Source organism: Microcebus murinus, chromosome 22 (genome assembly GCF_040939455.1).
Source record: "Microcebus murinus isolate Inina chromosome 22, M.murinus_Inina_mat1.0, whole genome shotgun sequence".
Classification (NCBI taxonomy): domain Eukaryota; kingdom Metazoa; phylum Chordata; class Mammalia; order Primates; family Cheirogaleidae; genus Microcebus; species Microcebus murinus.
In genome coordinates, this window is record NC_134125.1 from 8,760,019 (window position 1) to 8,782,494 (window position 22,476).

The 22,476-nt window shown below is 47.2% G+C and overlaps 1 protein-coding gene across 3 annotated transcripts in view; it reads left to right on the forward strand.

Annotated features, from left to right (window-relative positions):
* Window positions 1-22,476, forward strand: part of RPH3A (rabphilin 3A) — a 91,291-nt gene that overhangs the window by 20,855 nt on the left and 47,960 nt on the right. For all 3 annotated transcript variants that reach the window (XM_075996586.1, XM_075996587.1, XM_075996588.1), the window contains exon 3: window positions 8,654-8,742. In XM_075996586.1, coding sequence (XP_075852701.1) covers window positions 8,672-8,742 — 71 coding nt within the window. In that variant the 5' untranslated portion in view covers window positions 8,654-8,671. The remainder of the gene's footprint in view (window positions 1-8,653; window positions 8,743-22,476) is intronic.

Genomic DNA, 22,476 nt, shown 5'->3' on the forward strand with positions numbered 1-22,476 from the left:
AGCTCTACTAGCTAGGACAGCTCTACTAGCTAGGACAACTGTGGCCTTCCGCCATGCAGTCTCTCATCCTCCAGCAAGCTAGCCTGGCTTCTCATACGTTGATTGCAGGGTTCCAAAATGAGGAAAAGAAGCCAACTTCTCGAGGGCTAGCATTTTTAAGCCTCTGAATGCATCAGATCTTCTACTATCCAGTTGGCCACAGAGAAGTCTCATAGCCAGCTTAGACTTAGAGGGTAGACAAACAGATTTCACCACTGGATGGAAGGAGCTGAAAGGGGCAGGGATATAGGAATGGAAGAAATGGCATCATCTTTTGCAATCAAACCACAGTGAGCTTACCTCTCCATTTCCTGAATGAGGCGGGAAAAAAAAAGAGTGGGTCGGATGCACCTTTATAGAGAGCAATGCTGGTGGAGGAAATCTGGAGCACCGTGGCAAGCTACCGAGGCATTTAGTGCTCTTCAAATCATAGCGTGTAAGTTACGACTCACTTTCGCTGCTGGAAGGAAAGACGGTGATGGGTGGTGATGGCGGTGAGGATGATAGTGCCGACGGTTAACATTTACTGAGCCTGTGCTGTGTTCCAAGTACCAAGTCGACTGCCCTGTGTCGTCAAACCTTACTCTTCACAACAAGCCCAGAGATAGTCTGGTGGGTGGTAGCAATTGAGCACGTGGAGTCCGGCGTCCGATCTTACAGGTACAAACCCCTGCCGATCACCAGCTGGATGGGCAAATCGCTTACCCTTCTAAGCCTCAGTATCCCCACCTGCAAAATGGAGATGATAACTTGTACCTTCGTCAGTGGGTGTTTGGGAGCATTAAATGAGGTCGTCCACGGCAAGCATGTAGCCCAGGGCCAGATACACCCTAAGCAGCTGTTGCAGTGAAGTAGACAGTGAGTGCTGTGACGGCTGCCCTTGTTATGCCGATGAGGGTACGTAATCCTCAGACCTGACGTGCCTGCCCAAGACCCTGCAACCTCTAAGTGGCAGAGCCCCGGGAGGAGGAACTCCGTGCCTGCCTTCAAACCTGAAAACTTGGGACAGTCCTGTGGGGTTATTTGAAGGCTCATGGCAGGAGCCCTCTGTTATTGCTATGTGGCCATATAGCAGAGGCGACAGTGAGTTGGCTTTGCTTCAAGGCCAAGAGCACAAAGTCTCCTTTGTCTCTAGCACCTCTCAGGCCTGTCTCTGTCCTCGTCTCTGGCACCAACCAGCTCGGCATGGAAGGAGCCGAACCTTTGTCATTCCAGCCCCGGCCAGGTTCAGGGGCGGCTGGGGCTGTCCCAGCTGGCTCTAGGAACAAGGAGAAGCCAGCTACAGCAGCCTGCGCTGTCCGGATGGGAGTGGACATGCACAGGTCGCTGGGGCTCTGAGAGTGGAGGCAGGAGTGGCCAGGCAGACAGGCGGGTGAGCAGAGGGGCAGCTCCGGCAAGTGTGGTTGACAGGCAGGAGATTGCCATCTTCCTCTTTGCTGCCCCAAGCACCCTTGCCATGTGTGGAAATCCTAGGAGCCTGGCAAATAGTCAAAGCTGGATGCGTGTCGGAGACAGAATAGGACATATTCAGCTCACGTCACTGCTCAAAGCCTTGCTGTGGCTTCTGCAGTGTCACTCAGACCGGAAGCCTACGTGATCCTTGTGCTCAGACACCCCCACTACTGATCTCAGCACCCCTTGCCCACTCCACTCCAGCCACTCTGCCTTCCTTGCCATCTCTCCAGTATACCAAGCACGTGCCCACCCCAGGGCCTTTGCACGTACTTTCCCCTCTCCCTAAAATGCTCTGCTCCAGACAGCCACATGGCTCAGCTCATTACTCACTTTGGGTCTTTGCTCAAATAGCATCTCTCAGTGAGGCCCCCTCTGCCCACCTATTTAAAATCAAACTCCCCTCCCACTTCCCAACCCCCCTTCTCTGTTTCATTTTTTGAAAGCGCTCAGCACCTGCGGGCACATCTCACCTCTGACTTGTTTGTTTATCGTCTGCCTTCCCCACCGGAAGCTAAGCTCCACGAGGGCAGTGATGTTTGTCTTTGTTTGTTTGTCTTAACACTGTATCCCCTGTGCCTACAACAGTGTCTGGCATGTAGTAGACGTTCTGTAAATATGTTTTGATTCTTCCAATTTCCCAGGAGAAGCTGGCAATCTCCGTTTTTAATTAAATTCCATGCGTTCAAGATATTGACTTAATTTTACTTTACAAAATCCTGCATGAGTGGAGCAAAACATATTTTCAGGCTGGATCCTGTCCATAGACGCGCCCCCTCCCCCTCCTTTGAGGCCTTTTGTGTGCCGCAGTGAGTTTTCCGGATACCTGGGGCACTGATGGGGAGAGGGGATGGGCAGGGAAAGAGGTGGAGGGGTGGAACCGGCCGCCGTCCAAGCCGGTGGCTGCAGGTGCTGCCGCAAAGCCTCTGGTTTAGCTCCAAGACTGTTGGGATGGGGAGGCCGACTGTGGCATTGAACTCCAGGCAGACGCCGCAGCTCGCACCGGTTCCCTGCAGTGCCGCAGATAGCCCCTGCCAGCGCTATGCTGCTGGGTCACGTTCAGACACCTCGGCAGCTCAGCTCGGAAACTAAATGGGCTTCAAGCTGTTTTTTCCATTCAGCGACAACTGGCAGTAGACCTGGGAGGTGCTGGGGGGGGGAACCACCGTTCCTTGGCAAACAAGGCTGGGGGCAGAAGCAGGCAGAATGAAGTGCAGAGGGGCAAGGGGAGAGCTCTGGAATCCGGCTTATCTGGGGTTAGGACGGGGCCTTCGTAGTGGTGGTCCAAGATGCCGGGTGACATGAGGCTTAGCACCAGGCTGTGGAGGCAGCCACTTCCATGCAGGCTTATGGGGTGCATTCACTGAGCTCTATAACTTACGTGAAGATTTATTGAGCACCTACTATATACCATACTCAGGACTGGCTGCCACGTGAAAATGGATGGCCCCTTGTTCAAAAACTATTACGAATTCAAGACAGCGACTGCAGAGCATGAAGCCAGCGCAGCGGCCTTCTACGCGCGCAGCCCTGCTCGACTGCGCGGGTCACGGCCCGTGAGGCCGGCCCTGGGCGCACCGTGCGTGCAGCTGCTGCTCAAATCCAGACCCGGGTTCCGCACTCGCGGATCTGACAGAATAGGTGGGGAGACAAACGGCAAAGAAATGAGAATGGCAAATCAGGACAGCCATTATGGTGGCAGTGAACTGGAGGAGGGGGAGTAATGGGGTGAGCGGAGGTGACTTAGATGGTGTAGTCAGGGATGGCTTCTCGGAGGAAGTGACACTTGAGCTGAGACCAGCAGAGCCACGTGACAGCGGAAGGAAGAGGCTCATTGAAGCGCTTTATTATTTTTTAATTATATTTTGTAGAAAAAAAAAAGTTCATTTATTTTTGAGCAGGGAACATATCCACAAGGTTGCAAATACAAAGGAATTAGATCCTGAAACGTCTCCTTCCCCTCTCGGTCCCAGCTCCCCGGGGCCCTCCCCAGAGGCAAGCAGTGTGTCAGCTCCTTGTGGCTGCTTTGCGGGGACACTGATGCACAGCCGCCAAAACGCACGCGCACGTACTCTGCTTTCCCCTGTGCACGCGGAGGATGGCCTTCCGGGCCATCATCCTACACATCGGTCTTTTCTCCAGACGATTTATCTTGGTGATCCATCCCTGCCGGTCATGCGTGGCGTCATTCTTTACGGCTGTGCGGTCCTCCGCCATACACGTGCACCCTCATCCGGCCAACCAGCGCTGAGGATGACGCCTTTAGATCGCTTCGTCGTAGCAATTGAAGTGTGGGACCTTGCGAAGCCCACTTAAACTTTCCGTGACTCAGTGATTCCATCTGTAAAATGGGATAAGAACAACCCACATCTCATAAGGCTGCCGTGAGGGTCGAACGAGGGAAAGCTTGAAACATGGTTAGCATGCTGTAGACCCTTGACATTTGAGCGTTCGGGTGGTGGCCTTGCTTTCGTGACTGAGAGTAGACTGTTCTTTAGAGCTTGTGCCAGGACGGTAGGGCAGTCTCTGCCTGGCTAAGGAAAAAGAGTCTCTGGCTTCCGGGAGAGGAAAGCATCTTATGCTTTCTGAAGTTGGAGCCGCAGGACTGGATCGAAGCCACTCCGTTGGCCCTACCCAAGCGAGGCTTGTGATCTCTGAGTCACCTGGCAAGGTGCTGGCTGGGCAGGTCTCTGAGCATTTCGGAGGCTGAGAGATGGGAATGTGACCAGGGGCCAGAGGATGGTCACCAGTGTCCCAGACACTGACCGGAGCCCAGGAGGAATGAACAGGTGTGAACGGAGCAGTGAGTAAGCACATGGGCTTGGGAGTCAAGGTTCAAATCCTAGCTCTGCTATACTTGGTAGCTGTGTGGTTTTGAGTGAGTGACTTAACCATCCTGAACTTGAATTTTTTTTTCCTATAAAATGAGGATAATGCCATCTACCTTGTAGTAGGATTATAAGGATTAAAGCAAATAACATAGGTATGGAATTTTGCACATCGTAGGTGCTCAAGAAATGTTCATTATTATTGTTGAATCAACCACAGGAGAAGCAGGAAGAGGGAATTAGAATTTCACAAGCGCTTAGTGTGTGCTCGAGAGTATAGTCAGTGCTAAAATCCATCAGCTCAGTGACGCCAAGCTACTGCAGTGGTCCTAGCACTGGAGACCCATACTATTGATGCAACGCACACATCTACACTTTGGCTTCTGATACGCACCTTCGGTTTCCCTCTGCTGGTCCTCCCTGGGGCTCTGGCCTCCCGTCAGTGTGGCGATGGCTTCCCTGTCGCAGGCAATGGGAAGGGGGCGTGGCCTGAAAACGCCAGAGGCTCATCTCACCATTGGACTTCCTCCTCCTCGTTGATTCACCCTCTCATCTGAGACCTTGGCTCGCCTTCACGGAGTGTCAATGGCAGGCAGGTAGGAGAACGTCTTAGGATCGTGCCCTGGAGGGTCAGTGAAAAGCTAAGTGACCTCCAGGGCTGACACAGCGAGCTCACGGCTCAGAAGGACGCGTCCCTGAGGTTCTCCTGTCTGTGCCCACGCAAGGCCAGGTTCCCTAGAGGTAGAAGCTGAGATGGGGGTTCCTATGCTGGTAACGGACTCGGGGTGCTCTGAGGAGGAACCTGCGAGGGACCAAGGGAGCAGGACAGGCAGCCAGGGGGCGCTAGATGAAGGAGTGGCATCAGCTGAAGTCTGGCCTCAGCCCGACCCCTGGGGAGCTCTGGGGTGTGATGGCCCCACAGACCCTCCCAGCTGCCCTCCCCTATCAGCCAGTCCTTGGCTTCGGGCTGCTCTCCCGTACCTCTGGGCAAAGCAGTTCCTGTTGGCGAAGGGCAGTTCTCGGGCAAACGGTGCTCCCGGAGGCTGTGGGGGGAGGGCCCAGCCGCCGTAGGGGGATCTGGACGGGACACCAACAGAGACCGTTCTGACACCTCCCCCGTCCCAGATCTGCCTGTGGACCCTCGAGTGCTTTCCCCCGGCCTGTTCCCCCAGTTGTTCAAGCAGCCTGGCCTGCTCAGATGTTTTCCTCTCCCGGTCCAGGCCGGGGCAAGCTCTGGACAGAGAGTCCCATTCTGGGCTGTTCCGTGCACTGAGCAGCCCCGAGTGGCCACGCTGTCCTCACCAGGGCTGTCCGGGTGGCTTCCGGCCTGGAAGGATGAACTGGGTGGTCTCCACTGCGTGGTCGGCCAGTAAGTCTGGACTTCGCAGATGGAGTTTTGGTGGGAGCCAGCCCTCCTGGAGTGCAGGACTGAATGCAAGAGGGGTGGGCGGCTGGGTTCTGCTCTGAGGGCAGCAGAATTTGGAGATCGGAGTTCCTGGGGAGACAGACGCCCCCTTACTCCCTAGCCCACTCCCTGACCCCAGGTCCTGCAAGGGCGGCTTTGCGCTCTGCTGCAAAGTGGGAGGCGAGGCATCCGGTTGCAGTTGCGCTGTCCAGACCGAGGGCAGCCGAGGAAGCTCGTTCCCAGGGACTGAGGCTCTGCGCGCAGCAGGGGCCGGAGGAGGGCTCGGTCCGCTGCCGGGAGCTGCAGGGAAGCCCGCTCAGCTCTCAGCACAGGCAATAACCAGACAATGAAGTTCCTTCCGGCAGATTCCCTTCACAACAGGGGCTGTCTCTCCTTTCTTTCTGCTTTTGAAGTGGAAACAATGAGATGGCCATATTAATCTGGGAAGATCACGTCCACCACACGGGAGCAGACGAAATAGCTTTTCCATAAGGGGCCTTCTCTGCCACGTGTCCAACCAGCCGCCCCTCTGGCTCCCCAAGACACAAAGCTTGAATGATTGCAAAGGCTGCGGGGTAGGAAAGGGGCTCACCTCCCAACTTCTCGTCTGTTCAGCGTCTCAGAGAGCAAGGCTGTGTCATAACAAGACTTAAAGGGGTATCGGGATCCCCTGGGCACACGGCACCGAGTTCTGTTTGGTTTTTAAATAATTATAATGCAATCTCCATGGCCCCCTCCCCTTATTCTTTGGGGAGAGCTTTGGAGGGGTGGGATGCAGGTTCAGAGGGGACGTGAGCCCGGCTGAGCTCAGCTGCATGGACTTCCTGTTGTTGGAGACTCATTCAAACATTCAGCAAGTGTGTATGACGTGCCTCCATGGAGATTAAGCAGCGAACAAAAGGGAAAAAATTCTGCAAGGAACTTGTGTGTTGGCAGGGAGATTCAAACTCTATACCAATAAACAAATACAAAAATAAATATATTAAATCGGGGTAGTGGTAAGAGCTTTGACAAAAAGTAAAACAGAGTGAAGGAGACCCGAGTGCAGGAGATGGAGGAAGAGCTGTTTGAAGTTGAGTAATCAAGGAGGCCTCTTGGAGGAGGTGGCGTTTAAGAACAAACCTAAACAAGGGAGCGACTGAGCCAAGCAAGCATGTGTAGGGCGGGTTCCAGGCAGAGGGAAGACCAAGTGGCATGTGCTTGGGGTTCAAGCAACAGCAGGCAAGCCTGCAGGGATGGGGAAGACGGTATGAGAGGAGCAAGAGGAAAAGGATAGAAGGGAGGTGACAGGGAGTCAGGCTGTGCTAAGGGGGTTAGTTTAAGAGCAGTGGGGAGCCATTGAAGACTCTGGAGGAAAAGAGTGACATAAGCTGACTTGCTTTGTGGGGGTAAAAGGAAAGACAGAAAGAACACTCATGTTAAGTGTTAAGTTGGATGGCTTTTGCAGATTTATGTACCTGCTTAATGATGAGATCACGACACGGAACATCTTGACCACACAGAGGCCCCCTCTATGCCCTTCCCAATCTGTGCCCTCCCCAAAATTTGCAGTTGATTTGCTATGATTCCTATCGCCATCGTGTAGCTCTGCCTGTTCTTGACCCTCACGTCACTGCCATCACACGGTGTAGCCTCTTCTGCTCCCAGCACGTTCCAGTGTGCGGACCGTCCGTGTTGCTGGTGCAGGGTGTTGGAGGTTTGTCCCTCACCGCCACGCCGCTGGCAATTCCACAACGGGTTTGTCTGCTGTCCTGCCGATGGGCGTTAGAATTGTCTCCAGTTTTTTAGCTATTATGAACAAAGCTGCTACGAACGTTTTTGTACATGTCTTAGAACATAAGCACTTTTTTTCTTGGGTATACACCTAAGTAGGATCCCTGGGCCGCAGGGCAGGTGAATGCTTAGCTTTGATAGACACTGCCACACAGTTTTCCAAAGTGGTGGCACCTTTTTCTCCAGGTCTACTGAGGTAAAGCTCAGGTGTAACACAATTCGCCTGTACAAAGTGGGCGATTCAGTGGCCGTTAGCATATTCACAGACGCGCGTGCATCTAATCAGCATGAGCAACTTTAGAACACCTCTATCTCCCCCATAAAGAGACCTTGGGCCACACGGCCACCCCCAGGCCCAGGCAGTCGCTGATCTCCTTTGTGTCTCTAATAGATTTCCTATTCTGGACACCGTGTGGCCTTTTGTGTCTGGCTTCTTTCACTTAGTGTCACATTTCCAAGGCTCACCAGGTGGTAGCATGGATCAGAACTTCATTTGGGTTTTTTGGTTGTTTTTTTTGTTTTTTTTTTTTATGGCATTGCACGGCTATAACACGTTTTTGTGTATCCATTTGTCAGGACATATTGGGTTGTTTCTACTTTGTAGCTTTTACAAATAATGAATGAAATGGGTCAAGGGTAGTCGGAGGGAAACCAAGGAGGAGTCAACAGGGACAGTGGCAGTGTGGATCGGCACGGTGGCAATGCAGCCTGAAAGCAGTGTGCAGATTCTAAATCTATTTTAAAGGTCAAGCCAGTAGGAGTTTCTAATGGTTTGGATGTAAAATATTTTTTTTTAATAAAAAGTCCAGGGCTGACTCCAGGGTAAACAAGTCAGACGACATGCTTGGAAGAAAGACCCTGGATTCGAGTTAAGAACCCGGCGGCGTGGCCTTGTGTGAACAGGGAGTGGGAAGAGCTTGGGTTTAAGGGAGGGAGCTCTGTGCTATGGTCCATTTCCTGCCAGAAGGTAGCTGTGACTTCCAGCAAGACACTTTCCCTCTTGGGATCCAAGGTTCTCCATCTGGAAAATGGAGAAGATGCATGAGGTTCCCTTTCTTCTCTGCATCCTTTGGCATGCCTAGCACAGAATAGGGACCCGAGGAATAAGAGTGGCCAAGTGGCGGGGTGACGTTCTCTCTGGGTTGGTGTTTTCCAGGAGCACGAGACTCCCGCCATGACCGACACCGTGTTCAGCAGCAGCTCCAACCGCTGGATGTACTCGGGTGACCGACCCCTCCAATCCAAGTAAGTTGCTGGCAGTGGCTCGTTTTGAGGCAATGGGGTTCCGACAGTTCTACACTTGAAATAAGGAAAGGACAGTGAGAAAAGAGATAGAATTTCCTTCCTTGGGGTGAGGGGGAAAGGGAGCCTAATGGGAATTTTGTCATGGAAACTTTGCAAGGTTGGAAGAACAAGATGAAATTCTGAGCTCCGTGCCGAATCTGAAAGGTGGCCGGGTGGAATGGAAAGAGAATGGCCCTGGTGGTCAGAACAAGACTTGGGTTCTAGTTCTGGATATGAGCTAATTTACTGAGTGATTATTGGCAAATTTCTTTCCCTCTCTGGGCCTCAGTTTCCTCATCAGTCAAATAAGGATGTTGCACTAGGTCAGAGATTACAAACTGGCGGGCTACAGTCTGACTCTGATTTGCAGAAGTGTGTTTTATATTTTGGGCCTGATCCTGTAAAAGTTAGGAGATTTCACATAAAATCCAGATTTCTGACATATTTTCAAAAGATCAGAAGACCTGACAACGCTGGACCAATAAATCAGCAAGAGCTGAGGAGCAGCCTTTATCTTTAGACTGACACGAGCTTTCCAGTTTTGCACAATCCCCACCAGTCCCTGTTGTCTCCAATACCTAGCCTACCTTTGACATTTATGTTCCCCAACCATCTCCGTTGGTCTCCCTGAAATAGATAACCTCTAAGTGTCTTTAACTGTGAACTTCTGTGGATTTTATGGTGGACAGTACTTTAGAGCCAGTTTTAAGAGTTTAAATTCTAGGCAGGACAATTGAAAAGATGGTTATTTTTGTGGAAGGAATAAATGTCAGGGTGTGCTAATAATTATGGCTTGCCCAAGGGACATGAAAAGCATTTTTTTTTCCCCAAACATGTTCACAGTAGAATTTTTAACAAAGATCTTTCTTTATTGGAGGGAGAGAAGCATTTGCCTAAATTTGGTCATTTGAGCATTTACTTTACAATTTTTACTTTATCTATGAAATATCACTGTTGTCTTCTCTAAATTGACAATTTCCAAAACATAGACACTTTTATTTAAGAAAATTTTAGGTCCCAAGTGGATCTAATTGGATAATTAGTTCATGCTTTCCATGGACAAAGGTAATAATACAAATAAACAGTTAAAAGAAAACAGGTTGTTACATTGTAGCTACAAACGGTAGCTTCCCAAAGCTCTGGGCCTGAGACCTGCTATCCACTTAAAAATTGAGCTCAGCATGTGATAGGGAACTATTAAAGTCTAAAGGGTACCACACTGAGACTTTCTCCTTGAACTAATCATAAGGTTGGAAAGAAGATTAAAAAGGGGGAATGTCTTTGTCCATTATTCAATAGTGCCCTGTCATTTACTATCATTAATTTCTGTTCTTATTTTTATTAGATAATCCTTTCTTTTTGGGGGCTTTGTGTTACTCTCTAACTACTTGGGTTCTGTATCTATCTCATATTAATAGATAAGCCTTCCCTCTTTTCTAACATTAGTAATTATACATGTGATACACAAAGTAGCACCACATTCAACTTATCCCACGAGCTTCAACATAGAGTATTTTCATTATTTCTCGTTTCTATGTATTTTTAAATTTCTCTAATGATTTCTACTTTAACCCTTGAGTCACCTAGTGGTACATTTAAAAATTTCTAAATGTTTAGGGGTTCTGAAATTATTATTTTTGCTATTAATCTCTAATTTCATTGTGGTTGGAGAATGTGACCTATATACTGATTCTTTGATCTGCTCACTGAGTACAAAGGGAAAATGTGTGTTCTTTAATTATTGTTTGTAAGGCCACTCACACAATAAGCTTATTGTGTTCATAAATGTTTTTCCCTTAACTATATTTTTGTGTGCTTGTGAGTGTTGAAGTCTCCTTCAATCATGGTAGATTTTTCCATTTCTCTTTGTGGTTCTATTAGGGGGCTACAGGTTTAGAGTTAGTATATATCATTGAAGAATTGGATTTCATCATTATGTAATGTCCCTCTTCATCTTTATCTCTAATAATGATTCTTTGTCCTAAAATGTATTTGAGATATATATATATATATATATATATATATATATATATATATATATATTTTTTTTTTTTTTTTTTAAGACAGAGTCTCGCTTGTTGCCCAGGCTAGAGTGAGTGCATGGCATCAGCCTAGCTCACAGCAACCTCAATCTCCTGGGCTCAAGTGATCCTCCTGCTTCAGCCTCCCAAGTAGCTGGGACTACAGGCATGTGCCACCATGCCCGGCTAATTTTTTTCTACATATGTTAGTCGGCCAATTAATTTCTATTTATAGTAGAGACGGGGTCTCGCTCTTGCTCAGGCTGGTTTTGAACTCCTGACCTCAAGCAATCCGCCTGCCTCGGCCTTTCAGAGTGCTAGGATTACAGGCGTGAGCCACCGCGCCCAGCCTTGATAGTTTTGATATGAAAAAGCAACACAAGCTTTCTTTAGCTAGCATGTTTCAGTCTTTTTATCTTCAATATTTTAGTCCCCTTACATTTCAGGTAAGAGACTATAAAGAATATTTATCTAGATTTGAGGGTTTTGTTGTTTAATTCAACGTGATAATCTTTGTCTTTCAGCTGACGATTTTAATCCATTTACATATATTGTAATTATCAGTAAACTCTTTTTGTAAAGGACAACATAGCAAATATTTCAGGCTTTGCAAGCCATAAGGTCTCTGTCACAACTACTCAACTTTTACCATTATGGAGCAAAATCAGACATAGACAATATGTACCTGAATGGGCATGGCTGTGTTTAATTAAAAACCTTATAAAGACAGGTGGCTGTGACTGTATTTGGCCTGCAGGCTATAGTTTGTTGACCCATTGTATAGTTTAACTTTTCTACTCTCTTATGTTTTCTCTTTTTCTATGGTTCTTTTGTCTCTTTCGTTGCCTTTTATTAATTGGGTTTGGAGCTTTTTAAATTCTGTTTTTCTCTTTTTTGGTTTGGGAATCACATATAGTCTATTCCTATTATCTTCCTGGTTATCCTTAAAGTGTGACCACTCATAACTAACCGTGTCTGAAGTTAATCACTATCTCAACGTCTCCCTCTGTTCAGCACAAGGTGCTAAAACACGCTGGTAACATTTCACTTGTGACCCTCCCCGCCTATATGCTGTCGTTCTCTCGTATCTTAGTTTAATCCTGTTTTCTAGTTTCTTGGTTCAATGTCCAAACCTTCCTGAATCTTGGTTCTTTCTAGGATCACTTCTTCCTGAAGTACATCCTTCCATTCTACTGTTGGTAAATTATTTCAGATTTTGTGTGCTTTAAAATGCCAGTCTATCCCTGGTTCTTGCAGTATTCTAGGGGACTTTGAAGCTGCGGTCATGCTGTCAAGGGTCTGCTAAGAGTGTCACCCAATACCCCTTCCCTTCCTAGATGGCGTGTCTGCGGTGCCATGAGCTTACGTGTGCTTTTCTTACTGTGTCTCCTGCGTGGTGCGTGTTGTGCTTCCTGAAACAGTGCATTCGAGCTTTTCAACAGTTCTAGAAAAATCTCAGCATTATCTCTTCAAATATTCTCCTTTCTTCAATTCTCCCTGTTTTCCCCATCTGGAATCTGATTAGATACGCGCTAGACCTTCTGTGTAGCTCATCCTCTCTCTCCTGTATTTTATCTCTCTCTGCCTTCCTGCTGCATTTTGGACAATTTCTTCACATCTCTCATCCTGGCCATACTCTATCTTAAAGCTATTAGTCACCCACGAAACCATCCCATTGTGTTTTAGGGGTTTTAATAGTTACATATTTTATTTCTAAAAATTATTCGTCCTTTTACTATCTTCCTACCTCTTTTTTTGAGTTTCTTGTTCCTTGTTCAGGTTTTGTTTTGTTTTTTTTTTTGTTTTTTTTTGAGACAGAGTCTTGCTCTGTTGCCTGGGCTAGAGTGCCGTGGTGTCAGCCTAGACCACAGCAACCTCAAACTCCTGGGCTCAAGTGATCCTCCTGCCTCAGTGATCCTCCTGCCTCAGCTTCCCAAGTAGCTGGGACTACAGGCATGCGCCACCATGCCCAGCTAATTTTTTTCCTATACATTTTAAGTTGTCCAGCTAATTTCTTTCGACCTTTTAGTGGAGAGGGGGTCTCGCTCTTGCTCAGGCTCGTCTCAAACTCCTGAGCTCAAACGACCCGCTCGCCTCGGCCTCTCAGAGTGCTAGGATTACAGGCGTGAGCCACCACGCCTGGCCCTTGCTCAGCTTTTAATCCATATTTTATTTCTTTAAACATTTCATATATAGCAATTTCACGTTCTTTATCCAACCATTATTATACCTGAATCCGTGGTGGGCTGGATCTGTCCCATAAAGGCTCATTAGAATGGATGTTAAATTTTCAAGAATTTTGTGAGCTGGTTACTAAACATGGCCATTATTAAAAATTAAGTTGTATAAATTTACAGTTGAAGTCTATTATACACAAAGGCGATGACTACTCAAAATTAATCGCTTTTAAATTATTTGACTAAGTTTTGATCTTCTCTGTTGTTTATGTCTACTATCCGTGTCAGGTGGAAATGCTGTACAAAGGTACGCTACTGCATATTTCTTTCCAGCTCTTCATTTGGTGACATCGTGTTGACAGTTGAAACCAGCCACACTAGGGCCAGCTGTGAAACGTTTCCCAGCACACAAATGCCCGAGGTCCTTGACAGTCTCTATCTGTTTTATTGTTTCTGCAGATTTTCACTCATAATCATTCGCTGCTTTGAGTGATCACTCCGTGAGAGTCCTGGGGACCTACCTTGGGGACATTTTTCTTTAAAGATATTTACATTCACTCCTGCTGGGAGTTAGAGGTGCTGCTCATTCAGGGACACTTTAGCTCCCTTTTAACCCTTTGCACTCACATGTCGAGTGTGGATAATGTCGAGTGGATAATGAGAAAAAAGCAAGCCAGTGCAAAGGGTTAACGGGGCCTGGCTCAAGGGGGGGGGGGGTTCTTGGCTTCATCTCCCCTTTTTTCTTAGGAGCTCAGCGCCAGCCTCTGAAACACAGTGTTGATGTTTCTGTGGGCTTACTGATCACACATCCTTATTCTGGATTCAGTTGGCTAGATTTTCTTTTTCTTTTTCTTTTTTTTAATTGCCTCCCAAAGGTATAGTTAATGTACCTTTGGTAGTACACATTTAAAGTAATTTGAAGTACATTTGATAATTTTTAATCATATGTATGCAACCCATGCAACCATCACCATGATCAGAATAATAAATGTATCCCATCAGTCCCTAAAACCTCCTGAGCCCTTCCATAGTCCCTTGTTGCCCCCCATCCATAAGTCATCACTAGTCTTTTTTCTATAACTATAAATTAGTTTTCATTTCCAAGAATTTTACATAAATGGCATAATCCAGTGTGTACCTCTTTTGGAAGGAGATATCTGTCTCCTTTCAATTAGTGTAATTATTTGGAGATCCAGTGATATTGTTCTGTGATATCAATAGTTTGTCCCTTTTTATTGCTGTATAGTATTCCATTATGTGAATATACTACAATTCACTTATCCATTCATCCACTGATGGATGGCTTTTAGCTAATACAAATGAAACTTCATATATACATATGCTTTCATTTCCTTTGGGTAATTACGTAGGAGTGGAATGGCTCAGTCATATGGTAGGTGCTAGTTTAACTGTTTAAGAAACTGTCCAACTGTTTTCCAAATTAGTTGTACCATTTTAAATTTCCACCAGAAGTGTATAAGAGTTCTAGCTTCACCACCACCTCAGTAGCACTTGGTATGATCAGCCTTTTTAATGGTAATTAAATTATTCTAGTGTGTACATAGGGTATTTCATTGTGGTTTTTAATTTGCACTTCCCTAATGATTAATGATATTAGACAACTTCTTATGTAATTTTTTCATTCCCATAACCTCTTTGTTGAGCTATATGTTCAAACCTTCTGTTCACTTAAAAAAATCAGGTAATTTATCTTCTTGTTATTAAGATTTACAAGTTTTTTAAATATAGATAAAAGTGCTTTGTTGGATATACATTCTGCAAACACTTTCTCCTGGTCTATAACTTGTCTTTTCTTTTTCATAACTGTCTTTTGAGGTGAGAAAGCTTTGTTCATTTTAATGAAGTCTATTTTGTTTATTTGTTTTGAAAGGGAGAAGGGTCTGGGAGAATTTCCTTACTTTCTAGCGAACCCAGAGCTGCATTAAAAAAAAGGTTTGCTTTAATTTCTCTAGGACCTAATTATATATCGATGAAGCATCTTTAGTTCAAACTTAGAGTCCAGAGTAAAAGTCCCCTGTCTGTTCACTACTTCTACTTAAAACCACCTCTAATTCTATGAGTTTTACAGTTCTGAAGACACTATTGGACTCCACCAGTTTCCTTTTTGATAGAAAATTCCTTGTTTCCAAAGCTCTTCTCCTAATGTCTTCTTGGAGCCAAACTTACTTTGCAGAGAATATTTCATCAGCCAAAAAAAAATGTGTCTCTGTAAGATAAACAGTTGCCTGAAGGCTAGATGGGATAAAATATTTATTTTATGTAAGAAATGTCAGTTAATTAAAATCCCATCCATCAGAGTTTACTTTAGTCGATACGAAGCCAAACAATTTGCCTTACAATTAAATTAGAATTATTCAAACAGTCTGGACCCCATTTCATTAAAGCGCTCCTGGGCCCCCGTGAAACATCTTGGCATTCTGCATGCATCTGGCTGCCTTGATTGCTGCTGCCTTTTCTTCAGATATTAAAATTATTTTCCAATAAATGCTAATGGGCGAATTACAGTCATCGCACATGCCGTCTAGTCTGCTGCAGTGGTGATGAGCCAATGCAGACACTTCTAATGTCTTCCTCCAGTAAATTAAGAAATCTAGTCTTAATTAACTGCTGGATGGCCAGATGCACTTATTGCTTTTGTGATTTTCAAATGTCTTCCCCTCTTATCCTCCCTGAATCTAATGATCGTGTTTGAAACCGACAACAGGGGGATTTGCAAGGAATGAATGCACCTGCTCTTGGCTTGGTTGGGGCGGTGGTTCCACTCTCCACGTTGGGAGTACATGGGGAGAAGCGCTGGTCTCCGGCAGCCGATATTTCTATGTAGCTTTCAAGTCTGCAAGCCAGAGAGGGCCAGAAATGGGAGGTGGAAACTGAGGCACAAACGGAGGCTATGACCTACCTTTGCTTGCACACCTGGTAAACAGAGATGCCAATCTCCTTTCTAGAATGGAAGAACTCGCTTCCCCAAAGTGGGGCACTATAAATTCTGTTCAGGGCTCATTGTTCTACATAGTGTGGTTCTTAACGCACAATATCTGAAATAATGGAAACCAAGAGTAATGGTAGTCCTGTTGTCATTAAGAGATTTCTCTTTAGTACCCCCAAACCAGAGGTCCTCAAACTTTTTTTTTTTTTTTTTTTTTTTGAGACAGAGTCTCGCTTTGTTGCCCAGGCTAGAGTGAGTGCCGTGGCGTCAGCCTAGCTCACAGCAACCTCAAACTCCTGGGCTCGAGTGATCCTTCTGCCTCAGCCTCCCGGGTAGCTGGGACTACAGGCATGCGCCACCATGCCCGGCTAATTTTTTATATATATATCAGTTGGCCAATTAATTTCTTTCTATTTATAGTAGAGACGGGGTCTCGCTCTTGCTCAGGCTGGTTTTGAACTCCTGACCTTGAGCAATCCGCCCGCCTCGGCCTCCCAAGAGCTAGGATTACAGGCGTGAGCCACAGCGCCCGGCCCGGTCCTCAAACTTTTTAAGCGGGGGGCCGTTTCACTGTCCCTCAGACCGTTGGAGGGCTGTTGGAGAGAGCGGCGCACAATCCACGCATGCGCACTGTGGGCCTGGCACGAGTCGGCTGCTAAGCAGGACAGGCAGCGGCAAAAATACCCAGTGGGCCAGATAAATGTCCTCTGCAGGCCGCATGTGGCCCATGGGCCATAGTTTGAGGACCCCTGCCCAAAACCATTATTTAAATACATAAATTATCCATTAATGTATAAGCTGAACTGATTGACAAATTTAATCAAAGATGTGGATTTTATGCGCCTACATTGCAGCAGCCTCCTTTTAGATGTGCTGAAGTAAGGTAATAATGACTGGAAAAAATGAAAGTCCATCACCATAACTCAAACTGTGCGGTGGTGGCCTCCAGTCAGTGTCGATATTGTTATAAGATTTCTTGCCTAACTTGATTCATTTCTTTCTTTCTCTCTTTTCTTTGCCTTCCTCCAGTGATAAAGAACAGTGAGTATTTTATGACTCTTTTTCCTACAAACTATATTTTATCTTTATCTGATCGAGGTGGCTTGCCCCTAAAGAGAGATGGTTGAAAAAGGAACTAGCAAATTTTACGTATCTTAAAAAAAAAAAAAAAAGCCAAGTTACCAAAAAACACATATCCATCCCAAGAAAAAAAATTTATGAATTTATTTTTTAAATGCTACATCAAACTTGGTCAAAAGATAATGCAAGGTATTCCTAAAGAGAGCCCTCAATTCATTCTTGTTGGTAATTTGCGGGATTTCAGCATGTTTAGGGGCCACTGTGTGCCCTTATTTCTGCAGCACTTTGCTGGGTGTCACTGTTCTTGGATGAGGGAAATATTAACCCCAGTAACTGGTATCATTAATAAAAGACGATGATGATGAACAGATCTTGTGGGTGGTGATGTGCTGGACATTTGGTGGCCATCCCCTCATCGGAGGTCATCCTGATTTCCTGGTGAAATGTCTTGGACTTCGGGGCATTTTCTTTTCTCACCACTTTTGTGTTTTTTGATTGGATTCATTTCCTAAACATGCATGACAGATTGGATTCTGGGTCCAATAAATGAGCAGCCGGACTGCAAAGCAGCTCCTTCTTCAGTTGTGTTCACGCGTTCAGGAACCGTGGATGGTCATTTTTCCCTCCCAGTAATGGGAGTTGGGACTCACTGTCCATGCTCACTGCCTCAGCCTTGGCTATCTTGTTTGTGAAATGGGTGTGACAGTCCTGCCCTTTCTCCCTCACTGGGTCATGGTCGAATCAAATAGGATGCACAGGAAAGTTTTATAAACTGTAAAGCACCAAGCAGAGTCAGGTGAAGGTGTGAATCACAATCTCATCTCACCTTCGTGTTTATAGAGAGAGCCCTTGCACACTTTGCTCAGCTTTTTGGGACCCCAAATAACCACATCCTCAGGCCAGGAACTCTTTAAAGGGTTAGTTAACATGGATGATACTTAACCAGGCGACTTGAGAAAATTCTTCTCCCTGCTCTGTGCTCCCATTTCTCCATCCGTCAAATGGGAGCTTTGAACAAGCTGACTGTTGAAGACTCTTTGAAGTCTACAGTCTCTGTGGTTGGCTGGTAGGACCCTGGCTAGGCAAGATCAGCTTTCTGTGAAACCATGCATATATCATTCCGGTGTGCCAGGGAGAGATGCTGAATCATTGTCAGATTTTTAAACATGACATCACAAGAGAGAAGTTCATGACTCCAGAGGGTCTCAAGGCTCTTAGAAGCTTCCTGAATGTTGCACATTGAAAGGTGGAATGTGTGCCCATTCTCTCCCCCTCCCTCCCTCATTCCCAGCCTCCACCCCTCCTTCCTCTTCTCTTTCCCTCCCTCCCTCCCTCCCTCCCTCCCTCCCTCCCTCCCTCCCTCCCTCCCTCCCTCCCTTCCTTCCTTCCTTCCTTCCTTCCTTCCTTCCTTCCTTCCTTCCTTCCTTTTTTCCTTCCTGCCTTGCTTTCTTCCTGTATTAACAAATACTTATCTACTTACTACTATATACCCAACACTGTGCTAAGCACGAGGAATACAGAGATAGCCAAAGTATGAGTGTGTGTCTCGTGGGGTCTACAAACAAACAAACAGCAGTCATCAGCAAATACACTCCAGGGTGTAAGGAGCTGTAATAGCAGAATCACAGTGGACTATGGGAGTACAAGGAGGGCCCCTCGCGCAGACACGAGGTCATGACACAGACACGAGGTCATGACACACGAGGTCATGACGGGAGAGCTTTACAGGAAGAAGGCACGTGTCAGCTAAGGCCAGGGGAAGGAGGAATACCTCGTGGGAGAGACAGGAGTTCCAGCGAGGGACCACAGCACCTGCAAAGCCCAAACGTGAGAGCGAGCATGGGATTTTGGACGAATGGAATGGAATTCAGTCTGGCTGAAAAGGTCACCAGGAGCCCAAGGTGTCCCTGGCTTTCTGAGGACAGGGGGAGCCACAGCATCCCTTCAGCACCCCATTTAGCCTGCTTGGGGTGAGCTCCCCCCAAAAGGGCTTTCATGCGAGGTGGGCGTGTGGAGAGCATTTCGGGGCGCGGTTGCCCCCTCTTCCCCTCCCTTTCCTTCGGGATCCATTAAAGTCTCCTCCCTGCACTGCATCCTGGCGGTCAGGCAGGGGAGGAGAAAAAAAGAAAGAAAAAGGATTGATTGGTTTTTTTCCTGCCCATTGCTGCTCTCGAACGCTCCAGAGCCCCCTGGCCTGACAGCACTTCCATCATGCCACTCCTTTGGGGAGTTATCATTTATTAATAGAGACATCTGGCGGGTATTTTGTTTTCTTCTTACGTGACTATTGTGTGCATGAAACGTGGAGTCAAGGTAGGAGGCAGGAAGGCGGTGGGAGGCTGCCCAGTGTGGCATTTCGGGGGGGACATCTCTGGGGGCTTCCTCCTGCAGCGGGACTACGCTCCCTCGGGTCAGGGCCACGGTGCCAGCCTCGGCGGGCGGGTCCACCTGCCCCTCGCAATCCCCTTGTCACCCACGAGTGTCAGGCATCTGCAAAGGGGACAGGCCAACTGCAGTGAAGTCTGGACATTCGGTTAGCGGCAAAACTCTTTCTTTGAATGGCATTTCATTCAGATGCTCGATGTTTCAGCCAGTTAAGAGTGAGTCTGGATCAAGACTTTTAGTGGCCGCAGGCATTAAAAAAATTTAACGGTGAACTTTACACGACGGTAATTGAAAATAATACTAAACTGTAAAATAAGCGTAGGAAGTCCGCCAGACGTCACCTCTTTGGGGGGACCGTGGCGCACACTGTGTCCGTTAGCGTCTGCTGTGTAACAAGCCGTCTTAACACGCAGCAGCTTAGACAACAGGTGTTTGATCTCAGGGATCTGGGCTCAGCTCTGTCGACCGTGGCTGGGCTCAGTCGTGCATCAGAAGCTTGGCTGGTCTAGAATGGCCGCGGCTGGGATGGCTTGGTTCTGTCCCATGTGCCACCCATCTTCCAACAGGCTGTCCTGGGCTTTCCTACGGTGACAGCAAAGTGCAAGAGAGAGCAGACACACACGGGGTCTGTGGGGGCCTCGCCTCTAGACCACTACCACATCACTCCCCTGCATTTTATTGGCCACAAAATGCAGGTCATAAGTCCAGATTGATATAAGGACTAGGAATATAGACTCTGACTCCTTGGTGAGATTAATTTCAAGCTCACATGGGGGCCATCCTTGCCCTTCCCATATTTCATGCTTTAATTGAAATATCAAAGTCTTTCCAAGGTTTATCTCTTTAGTTTCTTTTTCATTATTTATGGCTATAAAATAGTTGTACATATTTGGGGGATGCATGTGATATTTGGATACCAGTATACAATGTGTAATGATCAAATCAGGTTAATTTGGGATATCCATTTATCATTTGTGTTGAACATCATGATTCTTCTCTTCTAGCTATTTTGAAATATACTAGTTGATGATCGAGGCTGCCCATTCTGTTTTATTCTCTTGGTCTCCTTCCACCCCAAGGTCCACGAGTCCTTCTCTTCCCTACTCCTCCCTATCAAAACATTCTATTCACTCACTCATTCTCTCAAACTCTGTACCCACTGTACATGCAGTGCTGTTAGGTAATGTTTCACTGCATTGTCACTATGGAAAGGATTTGAGACCCAGTTTCATACCAAAGTATTTAACAAAGAGAAGAAGAAGAAGACCTTTTTGAGCATTTACCAAGTTCTAGGATGTACACTGAGTACTTTTTATACATGATCTTCATGATCTTTATACATGATCTTCGTATGAGCTCAATGGGGTCACTAGGAAATATCCCCTTGGATGGATGAGCAAACTGAGGCTCAGAGGTGCTAAGTACTAATAACTTGTATGTAAGGTCACACAGACAGGAGCAGAACAAGGAAAGGAATCTAGACTGTGCGACCCCAAAGCCTATGCCCTGTACCCCCTCTCTTAGGCCACTGCATCTTCATAGCAGCCAGGGCTGGAATTATAGGCAGCCCCCCAAGTCTGCTTAGGTGGAAGGGCTGCCCTGCCCACAGCTAGCTAGTAAGAGTTAATGTGCAAAACTCCAGCACTCACCTGGAGGGGCAGCCCTGTGAAATTGTGGAGCCCAGTCTGACGTCTCAGTGTGCTGCCACAGTTCCGGGTATGGTTCGTTGATTTGGGTCCTTCATCCCCTACTAAAAAGTTAGGGCATCTTGGTCAATTAAGAGGACGGTCGCCATAGCCAGAGCTGCTGCTTAGTGGGCGCTTGCATGTGCAAGCACTTTGCATGCGTTTCCACACTTCGTCCTGCCGGGGTCCCTACGACGCTACCCTCTCAACATTCCCATTTCACAGACCAGGAGACTGACATCAGAGCATTCGGTGCACACTGCCAGTAAGTGGCGGGCCCAGGGTGCCAATCATTAACTCTGCCAAGTCAAGGAGGGCTCACGTTGGCACACAGTAGGCCCTCTGGGTATTTTCTGGATTGAATACAATCCTCTGAGTAACTTGTCCAAGGGCAGCAGTACTTTGGTCTTTAACAAGAGCCCAACACCGGACTGTGTTCTCACGGCCACAGAGCTGGCATCCTGTGCCAGAGGCCCTTGGCAAGGCTCTCGTCGCAGGGACCAATCCTCGAGGCTGCCGTGCCCACGTCGCTCCCAGCCCAGGGAGGCCTACACAGGCTCATTCTGTCCCCTGAGAGCAGAGGCTTTGGTTTGAAAAACTGATCTCGTTCCCATCTGTTTGCTTGCGGAATTAAAACCTGAAAATACACAGGAGGCTCGCGGGTTCCCACTGAGACCCATCGGCGACATTTTCCAACACTGGATGAGCTGTTTGTCAACTGCATGTTCTGGAACAGGAGATGGGGGGAGGATTTGGAGAGGCGCCGGCAGCCTCCAGCAGGACCGCTCATCTGCAATCTGCAGATGGAGCCCGTTATCCTAGGCGGGCCGCCTGGCGCCCCCACCCTGCGCACGCCCCTGTGTGTTCAGGAGCTCGCCTCTCTGTGCACGCTGCCCCCAGCAATGGTTGGGGCGCGGTGTGAGGCATTGGCTTCAGGTCCGCCTGTGGCCGACCACACCCCTGACCAGATTGTGAGCTGCGGGAACGTGTCCTTGAAGGGTCTCCACTGGGTACCAGGCCCAGAATCGCACCTGTGTTCAGCTGTGGTCACCGAGCCACCTTGTAAAAGCAGGAAATTAATGGAGGGAATCGGCAAAGAAATCCAGGAAGAGAAAGGAAGGCAGAGGAAGGATGAATGGGGCAGCGGAAACATCCATTTCCTGCAAATCAAAACCATAGTGAGATGTCACCTGACTCTCAATAGAGTGAATACACAACCTACAGAATGGGAGAGAATATTCGCGTGCTATACATCTGATGAAGGGCCAATAACCAGAATCTGCAAAGAACTAAAGCAAATCAGCAAGAAAAAGTCAAACAACCTCATTAAAAATTGGGCAAAAGACATGAGCAGAAGCTTTTCAAAAGAAGATAGACTAATGGCCAATACATATATGGAA